The 23259-nt window shown below is 42.4% G+C and overlaps 1 protein-coding gene across 3 annotated transcripts in view; it reads left to right on the top strand.

The window, feature by feature from the left end:
* ASXL1 (additional sex combs like 1, transcriptional regulator) overlaps positions 1 to 23259 on the top strand; it is an 81145-nt gene that overhangs the window by 49481 nt on the left and 8405 nt on the right. The window contains exons 5-8 of one of the 3 annotated variants that reach the window (XM_021077426.1): positions 20554 to 20674; positions 20751 to 20848; positions 21401 to 21494; positions 21933 to 22085. In XM_021077426.1, the coding sequence (XP_020933085.1) occupies positions 20554 to 20674; positions 20751 to 20848; positions 21401 to 21494; positions 21933 to 22085 (466 nt within the window). Of the gene's footprint in view, positions 1 to 20508; positions 20675 to 20750; positions 20849 to 21400; positions 21495 to 21932; positions 22086 to 23259 lie in introns of those variants that run through there. The other 2 variants (XM_021077427.1, XM_021077428.1) reach the window with 2 other exon arrangements.

The following is a 23259-nucleotide window of genomic DNA, read 5'->3' on the forward strand; positions in this document are numbered from 1 at the left end:
TTTTTTTTTTAAACTCCACATATAAGCAATATCATACATTTGTCTTCTTTGTCTGGCTTTCTTCACTTAGTATGATAATTTCTAGGTTCATCCTTATTGCTGCAAATGGCATTGTTTCATTCATTTTTTATGGCTGAGTAATACTCCATCGTAAGGGGTGTGTGTGTGTATGGGTGTATCACATCTTCTTTATCCACTTATCTGTTGATGGACATTTAGGTTGCTTTTAGGTCTAGGCTATTGTAAATAGTGCTGCAGTGAACATTGGGGTGCGTGTATCTTTTTGAATTTGTTGGAAGCTTTCTTTTTCTTCACACCCTTTACAGCATTTATTATTTGTAGTCTTTTTGTTGATGGCCATTCTGACCTGAGTGAGGTGATAACTTATTGTAGTTTTTTTGATTTGCATTTCTCTAACAGTTATTGATGTTAAGCATTTTTTCGTGTACCTTTTGGCCATCTGTATGTCTTCTTTGGAGAAATGTCTATTGAGATATTCTGCATGCACCTGCAGTGGCATCGCTGGATCCTTTGACCCACTGCACCAGGCCTGAATAGTAACCTGAGCCGCTGCAGTCGGATTGTTAACCCATTGTGCCACAGTGGGAACTCTTAGTTGGGGTCTTTTGTGTTTCCATACAAGTTAGAAAATTTTTTGCTCTAATTCTCTGAAAAATGCTATCGGTAATTTGATAGGGATTGCACTGAATCTGTAGATTAACTTTGAGTAATACAGTCATTTAGACAATATTGATTCTTTCAGTCCAAGACCATAATATTATCTTTCCATTTATTTTGTGTCATCTTTAGTTTCTTTTATCAGTGCCTTATAGTTTTCAGAGAACAGGTCTTTTGCCTCTTTATTTAGTAGGTTTATTCCTAGGTATTATATTCTTTTTGGTGCGGTGGTACATAGGATTGTTTCATTAGTTTCTCTTTCTGATCTATCATTGTTAGTGTATAGATATGCAACAGATTTCTGTGTATTAATTTTGTATCCTGCAACTTTACCAAATTAATTGATTAGCATTAGTCCTAGTAGTTTTCTAGTAACATCTTTAGGATTTTCTATGTATGGTATGTCGGCTGCAGACGGCGACAGTTTTACTTCTCTTCCAGTTTGGATTCCTTTTAGTTTTTCTTCTCTGATGCTAGGACTTCCAAAACTATGTTGAATAAAAGTGACAAGAGTGGACATCCTTGTCTTGTTCCTGGTCTTAGAGAAAATGCTTTTAGCTTTTCACCATTGAGTATGATGTTGGCTGTGGGTTTGTCATATATGGTCTTTATTATGTTGAGGTAGTTTCCCTCTGTGCTCACTTTCTGGAAAGTTTTTATTATAAATGGGTTTTGAATTTTGTCAGAAGCTTTTTCTGCATCTGTTGAGATGATAACATGGTTTTTATTCTTCACTTTGTTAACATGGTGTATCACATTGATTGGTTTGTGGATATTGGAAAATTCTTGCATCCGTGAGATAGATCCCACTTGATCATGGTTTGTGATCCTTTTAATGTATTATTGGATTCAGTCTGCAAGTATTTTGTTGAGGGTTTTGTTTTTTGGCTTTTTTTTTAGGGTTTTACCTGCAGCATATGGCAGTTCCCAAGCTAGGGATTGAATCGGAGCTGCAGCTGCCAGTCACAGCCACAGCAGCACAGGATCTGAGCCGCAACTGTGACCTACACCACAGCTCATGGCAATGCTGGATCTTTAACCCACTGGGCAAGGCCCACTGAGCAAGGCCAGGCAGAGATCAAACCCACATCCTCATGGATACTAATTGGACAGCTGGTTCATAACCTGCTGAGACACAGTGGGAACTCCCTTTTTGAGGATTTTTGCATCTATGTTCATCAGTGATATTAACCACGTTATTTTTCTTTTCTTCTTTTTTTTTTTTTTTTGGTATCTTTGTCTGATTGTGGTATCAGGGTAATGGTGGCCTCATGGAATGAGTTTGAGCATGTTGCTTCCTCTGCAGTTTTATGGCATCATTTTCCAAGGATAGGTATTAACTCTTCTCTTTGCCTTGGCAACACCAGATCCAAGCCACATCTGTGAACTATGCCTCAGGCTTGTGGCAACGCCAGATCATTAACCCACTGAACAAGGCCAAGGATCAACCCTGCATTCTTATGGATACTAGTCGGGTTCTTGACTTGCTGAGCTACCACGAAAACTCCTAACTCTTCTCTAAATGTTTAGTAGAATCTGATCTTTGTTGAAAGTCATACCTGTTGGAAGGTTTCTTTTTCTCTGGTCCTGCACCTTCATTGGAAGTTCTTATTTATTTATTTTTATTTTTGTCTTGTTAGGACAATGGCCTATGGAAGTTCTTTAAAATAAAGACTTGTTTCAAGAGGCAAAGAAGGACACTACATAATGATCAAGGGGTTTAATAGAAAAAGATATAGCAATTGTAAACATACATGTACCAACATAGAAGCACCTCAGTATATAAGGCAAATGCTAACAACCATTGAAGGAATAGTCAACAGTAACAATAATAATTGAGTATTTTATTTTATTTTATTTTATTTATTTATTTATTTATTTTTGTCTTTTTGCTATTTCTTGGGCCGCTCCCGTGGCATATGGAGGTTTCCAGGCTAGGGGTTGAATCGGAGCCGTAGCCACCGGCCTGCACCAGAGCCACAGCAACGCAAGATCTGAGCCGCGTCTGCAGCCTACACCACAGCTCACGGCAACGCCGGCTCGTTAACCCACTGAGCAAGAGCAGGGACCGAACCCGCAACCTCATGGTTCCTAGTCGGATTCGTTAACCACTGCGCCACGACGGGAACTCCAATAATTGAGTATTTTAATACAGTGCTTACATCAATGGACAGATCATCCAGACAGAAAATCAATAAGGAAACACAGGCCTTAAATGACACATTAGACTAGATGGACTTAATTGATGTTTTTAGAACATTTCTTCCCAAAGCAGCAGAATACCCATTATTCTCAAGTGCACATGGAGCATTCTCCAGGATAGACCACATGTGGGCCACAAATGCTGGTGCTTTTAATGTCCCAGAGACCTCTGAGACTGTCTTCATTTCTTTTCATTTATTTTTCTTTGTTCTGCAGCAGTGGTTTCCATTGATCTGTCTTCCAGTCTGCTTATTCATTCTTTGGTCTCCTCAGATATTCTGCTATTGATTCCTTTGAGTGTATTTTTTATTTCAGTTACTGTATTGTTCATCTCTTTTTGTTTTTTAAACCTTCTAGCTCTTTGTTAAACATTCTTATATCTTCCCAGTCTGTAGCTCCATTCTTTTTCCAAGATCTTGAATCATCTTTACTTATTCTGAATTCTTTTTCAAGTAGGTTGCCTATCTCCACTACAATTAGTTGTTTTTCTGGGGTTTTATTGTGTTCCTTTGTCTGGAACATATTCCTCTACCCTCTCATTTTCCTAACTTTCTGTATTTGTGGTCTCTGTCCCACAGACTGCAGGATCATAGTTCCTCTTGCTTCTGGTGTCTGTCCACTTGTGGGTGAGGTTGGTCTAGGGGCTTGTGCAGGCTTCCTGTGGAGGGAATGTTGCCTGTCCACTGGTGAGTGGAGCTGGGTATTGCCCATCTGGTAGGCAGGGCTGTGTTCAGGGTTGTGTTTAGAGGTGGCTGTGGGTTCAGGAGGACTTTCAGGAGCCTGTCTGCTGATGGTTGGGGCTGTGTTCCCATTCTGTTGGTTGTTTGGCCTGAGTCATACCAGCATTCAAGCCTGCAGGCTGTTGGGTAGGGCCATGTCTCTGCACCAAAATGGCCACCTCCAGGAGCTCTCACACTGAGTATTCGTTGGGTCCTCTACCACCAGTGTCCTTGCCCCCACAGTGAGCCACAGTTGACCCCTACCTCCCCAGGAGACCCTCCAAGACCTGCAGGTAGGTCTAGACTAGTCTCCTATGGAGTCACTGCTTGCCGAGTGTTTCCGCTAGTTCTGTGGAGCTCCTGTGCTCAAGCCCTGGTGGCCTTAAAGCCAAATAGTCTGGTGGTTCCTCCTCCCAGTTCCAGACCCTCAGGCTGGGGAGCCTGCCATGGGGCCCAGAACTCTTCTGTGGGAGAACCTCTGTGATACAATTATTTTCCATTTTTTGGGTTGCCCACCCAGTGGGTATGGGATATGATTATATCATTGAAAGTGCCCCTCCTGCCGTCTCATGGCTTCTTTGTCTTTGGATGTGAATTATTTCTTTTGTCAATATTTGTCCAGCAGTTAGTTGTGGTTTTGGTATTTTCATGGTAGGAGTTGAGCTCAAGTCCTTTTATTCCACCGTCTTGTCTCCTCCCCCAAGCCTGGTAGTGGGAGCTGGCTGTGTATGCTGGTGTGGAGGGCTGGAGTGCCTCCACTGGAGAGCTGCTGCTGAGAGGTGTTTGGGGCAGCCAGGGGGGTGAGGGTGACTGACAGCCCCCTCCATACCATGCAGCTGCTGGCCTTGTTTTTGATATTTTCATCAGCATTCTTTGGTTTTTAGCATACAGAGTCTGTACATGTTTTATTAAATTTATACCTTAATATTTTAATTTCTGGAGAAGTTACTGTAAATGTTATTTTGGTTTCTAATTGTTGATTGTTAGTATATACAGTATTGAGGGGTTTTAGTTTTGTTTTTGCTTTTTTGGGGCCACACCTTTGGTATATGGAAATTCCCAGGCTAGGGGTTGAATCGGAGCTGTAGCTGCCAGCCATAGCCACAGCAATGTGGGATCTGAGCTGTATCTGTGACCTGTACCACAGCTCATGGTGACACTGGATCCCTGACCCACTAAGCAAGGCCAGGGATCGAACTGGCATCCTCATGGATACTAGTCTGCTTCGTTTCTGCTACGCCACAATCAGAACTCCCTTGTTTCGTTTCTTTTCTTTCTTTCTTTCTTCTTTTTTTTTTTTGGTTACCCATTGCATATGGAGTTCCCAGGCCAGGGATCAGATCCCAGCCCCAGTTGTGACCATGCCTCATCCTTAACCCACTGTGCCAGGCTAGGGATTGAACCTGTGTCCTGGCACTCCAGAAATGCTGCTGATCCCATTGTGCCACATTGGGAACTCCTGATACAAATATAGATGTGTGTGTGTGTGTGTGTGTATATATATATATATATATATTTTTTTTTTTTTTTCCTTTTTAGGGCCTCACCCACAGCATATGGAAGTTCCCAGGCTGGGGTCACATCGGAGCTGAAGCTGCTACCATATGACACAGCAATGCCATATCTGAGCCACGTCTTTGACTTGTACCACAGCTCATGCCAACGCCAGATCCTTAACCCATGGAGCGAGGCCAGAGATCAAACCTGAATCTTCATAGGTGGATACTAGTTGGGTTCATTATTGCTAATCCACCATGGAAGCTCCTTTTTTTTAAAATGTTCACCTCTATCTTGTGAACTTGATAAACTCACTTGTCCTAGGAGTTTCTCCTTTAGATTCCTTGGGATCTTTTATGTAGACTATCATGTCATCTGCGAATATGGTCAGTTTTATATATTTCTGTGTTTTGTTTCCTTTCTTGATTGATTTTTCTGATGGTCAGTGTGATATCCTTACTTTCTTCCCATCCTTGCCTTGTCTTAGTAGGAAAGTATTCAGTCTTTTACCATTAGTATGATAATTTAGCTCCAGATAGTTTATAGATGTTCTTTATCAAGTTGAGGATATTCTCTTTCTGTTCCTAGTTTACTGGAAGTTTCTTTTTTTTTATCACGAATATGTGTTGGATTTTGTCAAAAATTATTCTTCATTTTAGTAGATATATTTTTAATACATATCATTGTTTTATTTTTTTTTTTATTTTTTTTTTATTTTTTGGTCTTTTCTACGGCCTCACTCGTGGCATATGGAGGCTCCCAGGCTAGGGGTCTATAGGAGCTGTAACTGCCAGCCACAGCCACAGCCAAGAGGCATCTGAGCCTCGACTTCGACCTACACCACAGCTCACAGCAATGCCGGATTCTTAACCCACTGAGCGAGGCCAGGGATTGAACCCGAAACCTCATGGTTCCTAGTCAGATTCATTAACCACTGAGCCATGACCTAAACTCCAGTTTTAATTTGTTTTTTTGTCTTTTTGCCATTTCTTGGGCCGCTCCCGCGGCATATGGAGGTTCCCAGGCTAGGGGTCAAATCAGAGCTGTAGCTGCTGGCCTGCACCAGAACCACAGCAATGTGGGATCCGAGCCGTGTCTTCGACCTACACCACAGCTCACGGCACCGCTGGATCCTTAACCCACTGAGCAAGTCCAGGGATCGAACCCGCAACCGCATGGTTCTCGCGTGGTTCTCAGTCAGATTCGTTAACCACTGCGCTATGACGGGAACTCCTTTTTTTTTTTTTGTCTGTATTTTTCTTGATAAATGGTGATGACTACCTTTTCATGTGATTTTCTGGCCATTTCTGTCATCTTATGTTAATTGTGTATTAAAGTGTTTTGAAGTTATATCAGGTCATTTTTAGCATCCAGGCTTCAGATTCCAAAAAGGTTTTGCTGGAGTTCCCATCATGGCTCAGCAGTAATGAGCAGGACTGGTGTCCATGATGATGTGGATTTGATCCCTGGCATTGCTGTGACCTGTGGTATAGGTCGCTGACATGGATTGCATCCCATGTTGCTGTGGTTGTGGTGTAGGCTGGCAGCTGCCTAGGAACTTCCCTATGCCACAGGTATAGCCCTAAAAAGCAAAAAAAAAAAAAAAAGGTTTTGCTAATTGTCCCTGTAATGTCCTTTAATGGCTAAAGGATCTAGTTCAGAATTACATGTTGTCTGTAGTTGCTGTAAGTCTTCAGTCTCCTTCATTCTAGAACAGACCTTCATTGTTTCCTTGACTTTGATGACCTTGACTCTTTGGAAGATTGTTTCATAAAATGTTCATTTTGGGTTTTCTTGTGATTTAATTTATGCATCTTTGCTAGGAATATCAGAGAAGGCTCAGGTGGCTCATTATTTCAACTTGTTCTGGTACTAATGATGTCTACTTATCACTTAGTTAAGGAGCAACTGCCAGACTTCATCATCATGAGACTCTGCCCCTTTTTTGTATCTTTTTTTTTTTTTTAGGATCACACCCTCAGCATATGGAGGTTCCAGGCTATAGGGCCAAACCGAAGCTGTAGCCGCTGGCCTACACCCCAGGCACAGCAACGTCAAATCCAGGCCATGTCTGCAGCCTACACCATAGCCCACAGCAACACCAGATCCTTAACGCACTGAGCGATGCCAGGGATTGAACCTACATCTTAATGGATACTAGTCAGATTAATTTCCGCTGAGCCATGATGGGAACTCCATTTTTCCCCCTTTTAATTATTTCGCAGGAGGAGCTTTGAAGCTCTTTGCTATTCCATTCTTCTAAATTTTTGTTTGTTTATATCTGTATGAAATCATAGTTTTCTGTTTTATTCAGTGGGTTATAATTTATTATTACATGTCCCTGATTTGTTAGTCATAATCTTATTATTCTGGCTTGTCTGTCCCTTTGACATATTCCCATCATTCTTGTAGTACTATCACCTTTCTGGCAAAAGATGATCTGGGCTCACTGTGTACTTTCCCTGCTTTAGCCCTTATTATTAGGATTTCTCCACAGAGCCCTGGTGCTTTTAATACGTAGCGATATTTAGAAGTCAAGATGTAGGTTCTAGATGTACATACTGTTGTTAGGGTGTTGTTGACCTCAGTTCTCCCAGCGGGAAGCAGCTAAGCAATATTTGAGTGTATATACATATACATGTATGTATGTGAATTTGAATGTATTTATATACATACATGCACTTAGATACATATAAGCACTTACGACTATATTTATGTCTAGCTTTATCTAAATATATTAAAAACTGGAGTACCCATTGTGGTTTAGTGGTAAGGAACCCTGCTAGTATCCATGAGGATGTGGGTTCTATCCCCGGCCTTGCTCAGTGGGAGCATTGCTATGGGCTGTGGCATAGGCCGGCAGCGACGGCTCTGATTCAGCTCTTACCCTGGGAGTGTCTGTATGCCACACGTGTGGCCCTAAAAAGCAAAATAAGTAAGTAAATAAATATATTTATTAAAAACTAAGTTTACTCTAATAACTTTTTTTTTTTTTTGTCTTTTTAGGGCTGTGCCCACGGCATATGGAGGTTCCCAGGCTAGGGGTCCACTCAGAGCTACAGCTGCTGGCCTACACCACAGCCACAGCAATGCCGGATCCGAGCCTCATCTGCGACCTACACCACAGCTCACAGCAGTGCCGGATCCTCCACCCACTGAGTGAGGCCAGGGATCAAACCCACAACCTCATGGTTCCTAGTCGGATTTATTCCTGTTGCGTCACAACAGGAACTCCAATAACAAATTTTAATGCAAGCCCAGAGGGTTCGTTGTACTTTTCTCCCTTTCAATTTCTGTTAACTTCCTTCTCCCGCAGTAATAAATCTGACTCCTAGTTTTCCTGTTACCTCTAATGATCTTCCCAATCTCTTATATAACTACTCTGCTCTCCCATCACTGTTGCTGCCCTTCCTTCGTGAACATGCCCTTTTGACCCCTCTTGAACTCCAGCACCCTCTGCGATGATGGCCCCCGTGGTTGAAGGCCTCATCTGCTCAAGCTCTGATGCCCCACTCCAGGCTGCTGCCTCATTTAATAGCCCTCCACACCTACCTTGGGCTTTGCTACCCTGCCCCTTGTCATTTCTTGTTTGAGAATTTTGCCCCTCATGAGCTCTGACTCCCACACCATGCTGGCCCCAGCTGTGGACACCTGTTCCCCACTCAGGCTCTGACATTCTACTCGAAGCCACTGGGGCTCCTCTCCCCACCTTTCTTGTATACACACGTAATGGAAAAACACACTAGTTTGGGGGAAGAAGCTAGCAGCCCTCCCCCCTCCTCTTTTTTTTTTAAGTAGTATTTTTTAGATATAGTCTTTTTGGTTTCATTTATAGAGGTTTTTTTAATGTACTCTGGATACAAGTCCTTTGTCAGATGTATGTATTGCAAATATATTTCCTGTTCTGTAGGCTGCCTTTTCATTTTATTAAGCTGTCTTTGATTAGAAATTTTCAGTTTTGAGCAAGTCCATTTTATCAATTTTTTTTTTTTTTTTTTTTTTTTTTTGTCTTTTTGCCATTTCTTGGGCCGCTCTCATGGCATATGGAGGTTCCCAGGCTAGGGGTCCAATCGGAGCTGTAGCCACCGGCCTACGCCAGAGCCACAGCAACATGGGATCCAAGCCGCATCTGCAACCTACACCACAGCTCACGGCAATGCTGGATCCTTAACCCACTGAGCAAGGGCAGGGATCTAACCCGCAACCAACCTCATGGTTCCCAGTCGGATTCGTTAACCACTGCACCACGACGGGAACTCCATCAAATTTTTTAAAGTATATAGTTAGTGTTTTTAGAAATCTGTTTCTATCCAGTGAATATTTTTTTTTCTTCTATAGAAGCTTTGCATATGTATAAAATTGGGTTTGTTTTGTTTTATTTTTTATTTTTTATGGCTACAGCCACAGCATTTGGAATTCTGGGCCAGGCGGTTGGGGCAACACTGTGTCCTTTAACCCATTGCTCCTGGCAGGGCATTGAGCTTATGCCTCTGCAGTGACCCGAGACATTGCAGTTGGATTCTTAACTCTGGAAGCTTTACATTTTTGGTTCTTAAGCTTAGGTTTGGCTCCCTACTTTATATCTTCTTATTTGTTCAGTTCTAGAATAAACATTTAATAGTTTCAGAATTGCCAACCTGTCCCACTGTGAAAAACCAATCTAACTAGAGCTCGGTGTATGTTGGTAGTTCATTTTATTTCTTTAGCCCAGGTGCACATAGTTAAAATGCTATCTATGTTTGAGAGTTGTGGAATTCTCACCTTGGCTCAAAAGTATCACAGTATTTTCTGTTTTCAAGGCTGTGGGAAAATGCACTGTCATACTTTGCTGTTAGGAGCACAAACCAGACAACTTTTTTGAGGGGAATTTGGCTGTTAACAAAATTACATTAACACTTTTGACCCATCATTTCCACTTCAGGAATTTACTCTGAAGATACACTTTCAGTAATAAAAAGTGCAGATTCACAAGGTTATTCGAGGCAGTGGTGTTTCTGTTTGTAAAATGTTAAAAGTGTAAATGCTGGCGCATGGGAAAGTGGTTGCATAAATAACCTTCTGTACATCTGCATCATGGAGTATTATGCAGCTAAGAAGAGACCAAGGAATGATATTTATAAAATGGAAGAGTGAAAAGTATTTTGCACTTTGTTGTGTACAGTATACACTTTCTAAGGATGACGGGGAAGTTCAGAGTTGGTATTATCATTTGTATAAGAAGAATAAACTGGAAACCAATGAGATTGGTTATCTAACCAGGTAGGAATGGAGTGGAAAGGGGGGGTTGTTGGGGGAGGGGGAAGAAAGGGATAAAGGAGGCAGTTTATATTCTCTTGAATATAAACTTTAGATAATTTTGACTTTTATAACCATGTTTCACATTTACTTTAATAAAGCTGAAGAATGAAAAACAAAATGGATTACAAACAGAAAAGATCAAGTCTAATGCTATTATTAGCTATAAAATCCTCTTGTTGTTGTTGTTGTTTTTAGGGCCCATGGCATATGGAGGTTCCTAGGCTAGGGGCCAAATTGGAGCTACAGCTGTCAGCCTGTACCGCAGCTCAAGGCAATGCCAGATCCTTAACCCCCTGAGTGAGGCCAGGGATGGAACCTGAAACCTCACGGTTCCTAGTCGGATTCTTTTCCTCTGCACCTCAATGGGAACCCTTTTTTTTTTTTAAATCCTCTAGACATGGTCAGGCACATCGGTTTCATTCTTCTTTCTAAAGGTTGGTTCTATAGCTGTCCTTTCTCCTGTTCATTATGGACTGTTTATAGGGCGGCCAGTCATCCTGGTTTGCCCAGGATTGAGAGATTTCCTGGGGTGCAGGACTTTCAGTGCTGAAATGAGAAAAGTCCCAGACACACTGGGACAATTTGGTTTTACCCTCTCTGACAGACATATTGCTGTTTTCCTGGGATTTTCCTTCATTCTCACCTTAGGAATTTTCATCTCCTTTCTCCTGTATTATGTAGCCCTTCTTCCCTGTATCTCATCATGCAAGCGTCCTTTGTGTAGTTTGTTCATGTAATACACATTCTCCAGTTGCTTCCTGAGAATGGGTGCATAGGAGGTAAATTATTTGAGACCATGCATGTCTTTTTGTTGTGTTCCATACTAGATTATTGGTTTGATTCAGAATTCCAAAAGGTGTTACTCTTATATTTTCCAGAATTGCTCTTGAGAGGCAGCATGATGGCATTCTGATTTCTTTGTCATGTGATATGTTCTCTCTGACCAGAAGATTTTAGGATCTCTTTTTTTTTTCAGACCTGTATTTTCAAATTTCATGGTGTGGTGCTGCATAATGGGTCTTTTTCATTCATTATGCTGGGCAATTCAGGTCTTTTAATTTGGGGAAAACTTCCTGTCTTTTTCTGTTTTCTCTTTCTGGAATTTCCTTTTGTTGCATGTAGAACTTTTTTTTTTTTTTTTTTTTTTTTATAAACAGCCCCACCTGTGGTACATGGAAGTTCCTGGGCTAGGGGGAAGAATTGGAGCTGCAACTGCAGGTGTACACCACAGCCCCATCTGTGATCTACACCACAGTTTGTGGTAATGCCAGATCCTTAACCCCCTGAACTATGCTAGGGATCGAAGCTACATCCTCATACATACTGTTTTGGGTTCTTAACCCACTGAACCACAACAGGAACTCCAGTAGGACTTTTTTTGATGTAGCCTTATTTTCTTTTGAGTCTGGGAATTCACCTATTTGTTATTGTTGTGTTTTTGGTTTGGTTTTTTTGGGGGGGGTGTCTCTCTCTGTCTCTTGTGCTCTTTTTTTTTTTTTTTTTTTTTTTTTTTTTTTTAGGGCCGATCCTATGGCATATGTATGGTAGTTCCCAGTCTAGGGGTCAAATTGTAGCGGCAGCTGCCAGCCTACACCAAAGCCACAGCAACACCAGACCCAAGCTGGGTCTGCAGCCTACACCACAGCTCACAACAACGCTGAATCCTTACTTAACCCGCTGAGCAAGGCCAGGGATCAAACCCACATGCTAATGGATACTAGTCAGGTGTGTTACTGCTGAGCCACAGTGGGAACTCCTGTATCTCATTTTTAATTAGTAGCAAGTTGCTCGCATTCTCTGATATTCTTTTATTTATTTATTTATTTATTTTTGTCTTTTTGCCATTTCTTGGGCTGCTCCCGCGGCATATGGAGGTTCCCAGGCTAGGGGTCGAATTGGAGCTGTAGCCACCAGCCTACGCCAGAGCCACAGCAATGCAGGATCTGAGCCACGTCTGCAACCTACACCACAGCTCAAGGCAACGCGGGATGGTTAACCCACTGAGCAAGGGCAGGGACCGAACCCGCAACCTCATGGTTCCTAGTTGGATTCGTTAACCACTGCGCCACGACGGGAACTCCCTGATATTCTTTTATTTTTTAAAATAGCATTCTGTTCTTGTTTTTGAACTGTCTCTTTGATAACAAATAAATATTCATTATCTCAGTTTCCTTTCAGTTCCTCTGTTTATTTTGGTTGCTTTCCTTCATGTAACAGTAGTGCCTACTTATTTGAGGGTTTTTGATACGTCATTCATGGTGAGAACTGACAGATTCTGTGCTTGTGGGCACTGCTCGTTGGCTGTGATTGAGGGGGGACCTGAATGTTTTTTTGCAATCCTCCAATTGTCTGTACTTTGAAGATATTTTCTCTTAGGAAGGAGGAGGAATCCATCTCTTACCAGGTAGTTGAGAGCAGGTGGGGGTTGTAAGGCTACTGCTGTTTGGAGAGCTTGGGGAGCTGAGTTCGAGGAAAAAGCTGATGGTGTTAACATTTTGTACATGATCTTTGACTTATTACTTCTGTTTATAGAGTGTGGCACTTCACACCCTCCACACTCCTAGAGCTAGTGTCTTCTATTTCAGAACCTCTCTGGTTTAGTCCAGTCAGAATGTAAATCTTCTCTTTTCTTTTGGAGCTAGAGATGGGCATGGCCTGTTTGCGGTCCCAGAGGTCTAAGGGGTCTAACTTCTTGTTCAGACTTCTAGCCCATCCCCCTCTTTTCATTCCCATACCTCAGCTCTGTCTGCGGTGGTTCCTAGTAGCTCTTAATCCCAGTTTTACTGTATGACTGGCTTGTGCTTTGTGAGTTTTTCCTCTGTAGGTTTAAACCTTAGTTTTAATGCAGCCATTCTGATGAGGCTTCGCAAGTTTTGCAAAGAATGTTTTGTCTGTTCATTTTGCCATGTTTAAATGGAAGCTGCAGCCTTTGTGCAGAGAAAGTGGGAAATGTCTTTGACTTCCACACCAGACCCTCCCCTTGTACTCTACTTGCTGTCCAGGCTTATGGCCCTTGTTCTTCCCAGTAGCAGCCAACCACTGCCGTTAATTTAATGTGCATCCTTCCTACTCATATGTATCCATGAAGAATGTGTAGTTTGGGAAGATCCCATTGTGGTGCAGTAGAAAGGAATCCGACTAGTAACCATGAGGTTGTGGGTTTGATCCTTGGCCTCGCTTAGTGGGTTAAGGATCCAGCGTTGCCGTGAGCTGTGGTGTAGGTTGCAGATGCGGCTTGGATCCTGCATTGCTGTGGCTCTGGCATAGGCTAGCAGCTACAGCTCTGATTCGACCCCTAGCCTGGGAACTTCCATATGCTGTGGGTGTGGCCCTTAAAAGAAGAAGCAATGTGTAGTTTGTTTATGTAGATGTATTTTTTATTCCTTTTACCTGTCATTTAATAGTGTATCATATCAATATATTATTTATCCAGTCCCCATTATAGAATTTTCGATTTTTCACCTTTCCCCAGTTTTTCACTATTATAAACTGTGATAGTAAAACTGCTGTAATAATCATTATTTTATTTTTGTGGTCTCTGTATGCAGATGTGTGAGACTCTTTCTAGGAGACTACTTGCTTACCTTTTAATGGGTAAATTGGAGGTGATTGGAGGTGATCTGGGGGGCTTAGAAATATTTCATTACACTTTCTTCCTGTGTTATGTACCTGTGATGAGAAAAGTAGAATTATAAAACTTCCAGGAGTTCCCGTTATGGCTCAGTGGTTAACAAATCCGACTAGGAACCATGAGGTTGCAGGTCCAATCCCTGGCCTCACTCAGTGGGTTAGATCCGGCAGTGCTATGAGTTGTGTAGGTAGGTCGCAGATGTGGCTGGGATCCCTTGTTGCTGTGGCTCTGGCGTAGGCCGGCAGTACAGCTCCGATTTAGACCCCTAGTCTTGGGAACCTCTATATGCCACGGGAGCAGCCCTAGAAAAGGCAGGAAGACAAAAAGAAAAAAAAAAAAATAAAACTTCCAAGTCTTTTCAAAAATTTTATTGGGAAATACATATGCTTTTTAAATGGTCCAGCAATCCCTTAACAATATTGAAATCCAAAATATTTTGAGAACTGAAAAATTTTTCCTAAATCATTTGGCAGTAAATCCTGATTTGTCTAAAATCATTTGGTGGCAAAACTGATCTAGACTGACAAGGTTACTTTATTTTATTATTTTATTTTATTTTTTTGCTATTTCTTGGGCCGCTCCTGCGGCATATGGAGGTTCCCAGGCTAGGGGTCCAATCAGAGCTATAGCCGCTGGCCTACGCCACAGCCACAGCAACAAGGGATCCGAGCCGCATCTGTGACCTACACCACAGCTCACGGCATTGCCAGATCCTTAACCCACTGAGCGAGGTCAGGGAACAAAGCCGCAACCTCATGGTTCCTAGTCAGATTCGTTAACCACTGAGCCACGACAGGAACTCCCTGACAAGGTTACTTTAAACCTGTTTATTTCACTTGGTATATACATACATGTTAATTCAAAAAATATTAATGTATTTGATTATGGGCTGCTGGTGGTGGTAATATATGGCATATTGCCATTCTGAAATTGAAGAAATGCTGAATTCTAAAACATCTAGGCCCAGGGGTTTCAGAGGCGGGATTGTGGTGGTCACCATCAACTAGAAACTGTTTGCAGATGTGGGTGACCAATCACAGATGAGAATTTATTTCTGGTTGATGGAAACTTCTTTTTTGTTATTAATGAGATCTCAGTTTCTTCTCTCAAAGCTGTATTCCAAGAGTTTGTTCATTTTTAAAATAACAGCTCTTGCTTTTCTTTCTTTGACAGCTATAATATTGAAATTGCTTGTGATAATGCAAATGGATTTCAAATTCAATAGAACTTTCTTTTTATGAATCTAAGTAGTATCCATGAGGTTTCAGGTTTGATCTCTGGCCTTGCTCAGTGGGTTAAGGATCCAGTGTAGCCGTGAGCTGTGGTGTAGGTCGCAGACACAGCTCGGATCCTGCGTTGCTGTGGCTGTGGCATTGACTGGTGGCTATAGCTCTGATTAGACCCCTAACCTGGGAACCTTTCATATTTAGGTGCGTCCCTAAAATAAAAGAATAAAAAGAACTTTCTTTTTATATTGAGTATTTTTAAAATGTATAAAACCTTTTCCCAAGCATACACAGAGGTTGTGTTTACTGGTTTTTTCATTTTTCTTTAGGATTCACATAACAGAGTTAAAACATCAACAAACCGTTGTCTAAAGATGAATTTTAACTTTGGAGCTATAAACTTTCTGTATACTTTAATGTCTTTTTTATGTGGCTTTTTACAAATTTTGATTAATATCATTCGTGTTTTCAGAGTCTGTCAGTAAAATTTAGTAAGCAGTTTTTTATCTAGGTTTATTGGGCTATAACTCACAGACCATATAGTTTATCCATTTAAAGTGTACAATTCAGTGGCTTTTAGTATATTCATAAACTCATACAACCATCACCGTAATATTCAAGAACATTTCCATTGCTTCTAAAAGAAACCCTTCAGCAGTCATTTCCTATTCTCCCCTCCCTCTGTCCACTGCTGATCTACTCATTTAATTACTAGAGCTTTATATATAAAAACAGAACGAAAGAGGGTTTTTCCATCTTGTTCTTCTTTGAGAGTGTCTTGGCTATTTGTAGTCTATTGCTTATCCCTGTAGAGTCAAGCTCTATTAAAAACAAAAACAAAAACTAGTAGAAGAGTTCCCTTGTGGCACAGTGGGTTAAGGATCCAGCATTGTCACTGCAGTGGCTCAGGTTGTTGCTGTGGCACAGTTTGATCCCTGGCCTGGGAACTTTCACATGCTGTGTGCATGGCCAAAAAATCCGGTTAAGAGTTTTACTGGAATTTCATTGAATCTGCAAATCAATTTGTGGAGAATTAACATCTTTACAGTATTGAGTCTTAACCAAGAACATGGTGTAGCTCTCCATTTATTTAGGTTTTAAACCTTTCTTTTTTTTTTTTTTGTCTGTCTTTTTGCTATTTCTTTGGGCCAATCCCGTGGCATATGGAGGTTCCCAGGCTAGGGGTCCAGTCGGAGCTGTAGCCACTGGCCTACGCCAGAGCCACAGCAACACGGGATCCGAGCCGCGTCTGCAACCTACACCACAGCTCACGGCAACCCCAGATCCTTAACCCACTGAGCAAGGGCAGGGACCGAACCCGCAACCTCATGGTTCCTAGTCGGATTCGTTAACCACTGCCCACAACGGGAACTTCTTAAACCTTTCTTGATAAGCTTTGTTTTCTTCATGAAATGGTTTTACTTCTTTTGTGAACTTTATCCCAGAGTAACATATTCTTTGTTGTTATAAGTTAGGTTTCCCTCCTTCCTTCCTTCCTTCCTTCCTCTTTTGTTTTCTTTCTCTCTTCCTCCCTCCCTTCCTTGGCATGCAGTAGCTTGGTATGGGATCTTAGTTCTCAAACCAGGCCAAATCTTGACCACTAAGGAATTCCCGTACATTTTCTAATTGGTGGTGTTACTGCTGATGTTGTGTTAATGTGTTTTTTTGTTTTGTTTTTGTTTTTTTGTTTTTTAGAGCTGTACTCTCGGCATATGGAGGTTCCCAGGCTAGGGGTCAAATCAGAGCTACAACTGCTGGCCTATACCACAGCAATACCAGATTCGAGCCGCATCTGCAACCTATACCACAGCTCACGGCAGCGCTGGATCCTTAACCCACTGAGCAAGGCCAGGGATTGAATCCGCAACCTCATGGTTCCCAGACAGATTCGTTTCTGCTGCCACACAACAGGAACTCCATGTTAATGTGTTTTGAATCTTAAAATCTTGCTGAATTTCTTACTAGGTCAGAGTCTCTTAGATCAATGTAATTAATTATACTTGTTTGGAAATTATGACATTTTGGTTTCTTCTAACCTTTTTTTTAATGCTTTGGTCAGGAACTTTGGTATACTGTTGAACGGTCAAAAATATGACTTAATTTTTAATAATTTGCATTAAAAAGCCCTCAGATCAGCCTACCCTAAGAGAGTATACATACATTTCTTGTTCAGAAGTGATTTGTCAGACCCATAAAGAAAGGAAAGGCATGCATGAGATTTACTTTATGGTTTTTTAGTTGAGAACCTAATCCTGAATGGTTTAAACTTAATTGGTTTAAACTTTACTGTTTTATTCTTATTTGGAGCTTGTATTTACGGTGTCTTTTATTTTTCAAAACATTTGACTTACGGGAAAGTATTTTATCTGGGTTTAGTTATTAATGCTGATTGCTTTTTTTCCCTGCATCACTAGCCTCTTACAGTTGCCTTGCCAAACTAATATGCTTTATGTATTTTAAAAACATTTATTTGTGTTAATAGGTGAACATGGGTAAAAATTACATAGGTGTTCTTTGTACTATTTTTATTCTTACAGCTTTTCTTTAAATTTGAAATTATCTCAAAATAAAAGTGTTTAAAATGTATTTGTAGAAGTAATGCATACCCATAGTTAAAATAATAGTAATAATAACTTAATTGAAAAATGAGGGAGTTCCCTTTGTGGCTCAGCGGTTAATGAACCCGACTAGGATCCATGAGGACACAGGTTTGATCCCTGGCCTCACTCAGTGGGTTAAGGATCTGGCATTGCCATGAGCTGTGGTGTAGGTCACAGACACGGCTTGGATGTGACATTGACATGGCTGTGGTGTAGGCCTGTGGCTGTAGCTCTGATTCACCGCTTAGCCTGAGAACTTCCATATGCCATGGTTTTGGCCCTAAAAAGAAAAGAAAAAAAAGAAGTTAAACACTTGAACAAATGACTTCAAAAGGGAAGATATGACAGTGGCCAATAAGCACATTAAAATGTATTCAGTACCTTTAATTATCAGGAAAATGAAAATTAAAACCATAATGAAGTACTGCTTTAGAATGGCTGAAATAAGACTGACAACACCAAATGTTGGTGAGGATGTGGAGCACCTAGGACTCATACAGTGCTGTTGGGATTGTAAATCTTTGGCGTCTTGGGATTTTTGTTTTTAAATGAAGTTGAACATTCCTCCATCCTGTATCCCGGAAGTTCTCTTAGATATTTACCTATGAAAATGAAAACATGTCGAGGAAAAACTCTGTACAAAAATGCTCAGAGTAGCTTTGTTCGTGATAGCCCAAATCTGGAAATAACTCACATACCTTCAGCAGAAGAATAGATGAACAGATCGTTGGTATGCTCTTCTGTGAAAACAAGTCATGAACTGTTGATGTAGGCAGCAACATGGACGACCCTCCTAAACATTCCACTGAGTGAAAGAAGCCAGACACAAAAGAGTACATCCTGTGTGATTCCATTTACACGTAGAACAGGAATAGGCAGAACTACTTTTGGTGTTAGAAACCAGAGCAGTCATTGTCTCAGTGGGCTGGAAGGGGCAGCGTAGAGTGGGGTGGACTAGGAAGGGGCACATGGGAACTGCTAGGAGTGTTAGATCTGTTCTCTATCTTGGTGTGTATTTGTCAAAACTAATCAGATGGTATACATTTCACTCTTTGTAAATTATACCTTAATTTAAAAAAAAAAAGGGAAAGGACACAAGGGATATACATCGATCCAAGAACATTCCTGCACATGAGCACAATACAGTTCTCACACGTGGGGAATTGAGCATTAATGCTATCCTGCCATTTACAGTGTTCACATTCACATATTCCAGTGTTAGCTTTTATAGCATTTTTTATATTCTGGTTTCATTACCTATTAATTAAAAAAATTTTTTTTTCAGTGTAAAATGTCTTTGTAATAAAATTAAAATACTGAGTCCTAGAGCAAAGAGTTGGTCCTCATCCCAGGAAGGTTGGAACTGGACAGCTTGAGATTTTATCGTGATACTCAGAACAGTGTGCACTTTGAAACTTACGGGGTATTTCTGCTGTTTCCCGTTTAGTATTTTCTAATCATAGTTGATTGTGGAAAGTGAAAGAAACTACAGATAAAAGGGGACTCCTAGTGGCCCGTGAACTTCATGAGTTAGAATTTTGTGGATTTCCCTTATAAATTTCTGGTGTATTTTTAATTAGTAGAATTGTGATCTTACCTACTCTTTTTCACACATTTTATTCAAAGAACATGACACCCCCGCCCCAGCCTTTCTCTGCTGCACCTCTCTCCATCCCCCAGTACTCATTCATACTCCTTCTGATTTTGAGGTAGCCCCTGAGTTTTCCTGGGGAACGGGTAGTTTAATTTTGAGCCTCCACAACAAAACCTGTTGGAAGAAGTGTTTGTTAAGAGATGCATTTTGGAGTGGAGCTCTCTTCTACACTCTAGCCTTGTTTTCACCACCTTACATTAGTTTAGATCTTCATCACTTTCTTTTTTTAGATCTTCATTTTTTCTGACAGAGTGAAACTCTTCTTCCTGCCCCGACTTCCTGTGGTTAACAGAATGAAATTCCTAAAACTCAGATCATTATCCTAATTGATATCCTTCAGAGACTCCAAAGCAATCACAGTTTAATCCCTCAGCACAGTGTCATGATATCGTCAGCCCTCTTGCTATCTCTCTCTCCTTCTCGCGTATCCAGTTTCTTACACACATACTGAAATCTCTGGTTACTTTGAGTTTGAAATGTTTTTCCACACTAGCTTATCCCATTACCTGGAACTCCCTGCTCCTCCCCACTGCCAACCTACCTGCCTACTAGCTAACTTCCTTTAAAACTCAGCTCAAGCAACACATTCCCTCAGAAACCTTACCTCCCTGGTCCTTACTCACTTTCTGTACCTCCGTGCCCTCTTTCTTCCAACTTGATGAGTTAGATGCTCCTTGTTCTGGGCTGCCACAGCTCTCTGTATATTTCTACTACTGTGCTTTGTATTGTTATAGATTGGATTTTCTTCCCTACTTATTTGAGCTCCTGATTCCCCTCCTTATACCTTCCTCCACCCAGGAACTAGCATGGTGTAGTTTATAGGAGGCACCCCAGATGCTTTTAATGAATGATTAGATGCAAAATTATGTCTAACTTCCTTGATGTATGTATGGAAAGCAGTTCTGAAAAAGAGGTCAATTAGAAAGGTATAGGAATTTAATTGGTATTCTGAATCCCTCTCCTCTAGGCAATACACATTTAGGAATGACTACTGTGCTTATAGGATTTGTAGGGTTTTGCTCACCTGAGTTGTGCCTTGCTGTCACAGAAGGATGCCCTGCAGTGGTCTCGCAGTCCGGCTGCAGTGGAGGGAGAGGAGCCAGAGGACACAGCTGATGTGGAGAGCTGTGGGTCTAATGAAGCCAGTACTGTGAGTGGTGAAAATGATGGTAAGTACCCTTGACGAGATGGGCCTGGAGCCATAAGCAGTCGCTAGGGACTAACCTTTATTTCCCTCTCTTCCAGTTTCTCTCGATGAAACGTCTTCTAATGCCTCCTGTTCTACGGAATCTCAGAGTCGGCCTCTTGCTAATCCCAGGGACAGCTGCCGAGCTTCCTCACAGGTAAGGAGGAGAGCTGTGACTAGGCCGCGAGGGCAGGCGCACCGCACAGGACTCTTCCTCCTGAAGTTCCTTGCGGGTCTTTGAGGCTGGCAGAAAAATCATTTTGGTCTCCCCCTGATAGTATTATTTAAAAGTGGGCTGTAGGAAGAGTGGGTTGTAGATCTGAGAGCAGAATGATTTGTTTTTTCTCTTTATCACAGTGGATAACTTTGTTATTATGATAAACATGGGAAAGGATAGCAGAGTGGGGAGAATCTGAGCTTGGCAGTTGGCAGTTTGCATTACTGCCCTGCCACTCAGTAGCTTCGGGCAGATTCCTTTTCTGTAAAATGGGGGTCACAATACGTTCATTTCAGTTTGGGGTGACGCCTAGCACAGTGGCTGGCACCCGGCTCACTAACATGAGTCATTGCTGTTCTCGGCATTAGCTGCCCGTGTTGGTTCCATACTGACTGTGTTACAAGACAGTGGGTGGAGATGGGCTTGAGAAGGACTGCTCTTGTGGACCTGCAGGTGACTCGGGCTCTTTTTCTGTTCCCTCTGGGAATATAGGCAAACAAGCAGAAGAAAAAGACCGGGGTGATGCTGCCTCGAGTTGTCCTGACTCCTCTGAAGGTAAACGGGGCCCACGTGGAATCTGCATCAGGTACGTGTAAGCTGGTGATCCTGACGCTCCTTCCTCGGGTCCTGGGGACCCGCCTCCCTGCAGCAGCAGTTTCTGAACTAGGTGGTGCTGCGCCTCCTCCGGCACAGTGGTGGTGAGACCTGACCTAGGTGCTGGGGCCAGGCTCTGCTGGGCGCCCTCCCTTTGCCTCCCAGAGCTGTCGTAAGGGTCCAGTGAAGGCGTGTGCAGGTGCTTTGTAACAGGCGAGGTGCTGTGCAAACTGAGATGGCGGTTTGGCATTCTTACGTGATGCTTTAAAGCCAGACCAGGAGGTGGTGATCTCTGACAGCCCAGGGCGGGGCCATGGAAGCCCCCAGTATCGCTGGCAGCATTTCAGGGAGAGCTGGGAGAAGTAAGCTTGTCTGAGAGCCACGGGCGCGGCGTGTGATACTTTTGACCAGTGGAATGCTGTGCCTTCAGGGTTCTCGGGCCGCCACGCCGATGGCGAGAGCGGCAGCCCGTCCAGCAGCAGCAGCGGCTCTCTGGCCCTGGGCAGCGCTGCTATTCGTGGCCAGGCCGAGGTCGCCCGGGACCCTGCCCCGCTCCTGAGAGGCTTCCGGAAGCCAGCCACAGGTGAGTGGCTCGGCACTCATTTCTCTGCCTGTAAGGGGGCCCCTGCAGGCCTAGAGAGAAGATGATGTCTTCTGCTCCACTTCCTTTACAGTTTATTTTTACTTCCTGGGTGGCCCTTTACTTTTTGTTGTTGTTGTTGTTGTTGGTTTTTTAACCTTGCATTTTGGTTATTTAATGCAGATTTTCTCTGCTAGACTCTGAGAGAACTCCCTGTGGGCAGAGATGGTGCCACATTGCTTCTTGTATGTCCCTTTAAGGGCCTAGCCTGTGCCTGCCTTGATATTGCTTAGTAAGTGCTCAAGAGAGTGGGAATTGCTTTTGAGCTTCTCAGTGAGGAATTTTAGCATTTGTTTTCTTTCTTTGATAGCATCCTGCCAACTATGTTCTCAACATCTGTAGTCTCTGTCAGACGCCCTTTTTTTATAACTTAGTATGTTGAGTGGAAGCTTGTGTTGGGTTTGGGGGTGCAAGCCTTCCATAGTGTGTACCTCCCACCCCCGGCAGGGCTGTGTGCAAGGCTAGTATGTGATTTGCTGTTTCAGTATTTGTTTCTCGAAGCCCACATGCTATTTTTTATAGAGGGGCCACATGAAACCATTAAGAAGACTAACCTTGGCTCCTGAAAATCAGAATAAACCATTGCCCAAGTGGCTACTAGCTTTTCTGTCTTGCAGTTTCTCCCACTCATCAGTAGTGCTCAGTCTTAAAGTCTCAGAGCTCTCTCTTCCATTCACTGAGGCTTTTGTGAGCAGTATTGACGTTTCAGTGGGCTTTAAGCAACCCTTAGTGCCTTTCTGCATGGAAGTCCTATGTTTCCAACCCATTCACAGAAGCTTTCTGCAGATTTTTCTGTAGGACTCTAAATGGATTTGCTTTTATACACCTTCCATAATTTCTCCTGTTGGCTTTGCTAAGCCTGTTCTCCAGTTCTGAGGGAAGCTCAGAGCTTGCCCCTTGCCTGGTTTTCTGTGGGAAGAGTGTAGCATAGCACGCTACAAAGTCTTGTCTGAGAGGATGCAAGGCCAAGTGTTCTCTTAGGTTTGATGGCAGCAGAAGTAACCCGGAAAGAATACTGGTAACCGCTAGGTTAGGATAGACTGGACAGTTGAGCAGACTGTGTGCAGCTAAGTTCTGGGTAGCTTGGGTGCTGCCACCAAAGTTTTCCCTCTGTTGG

This window comes from Sus scrofa, chromosome 17, assembly GCF_000003025.6.
Source record: "Sus scrofa isolate TJ Tabasco breed Duroc chromosome 17, Sscrofa11.1, whole genome shotgun sequence".
NCBI classification, from domain to species: Eukaryota; Metazoa; Chordata; class Mammalia; order Artiodactyla; family Suidae; genus Sus; species Sus scrofa.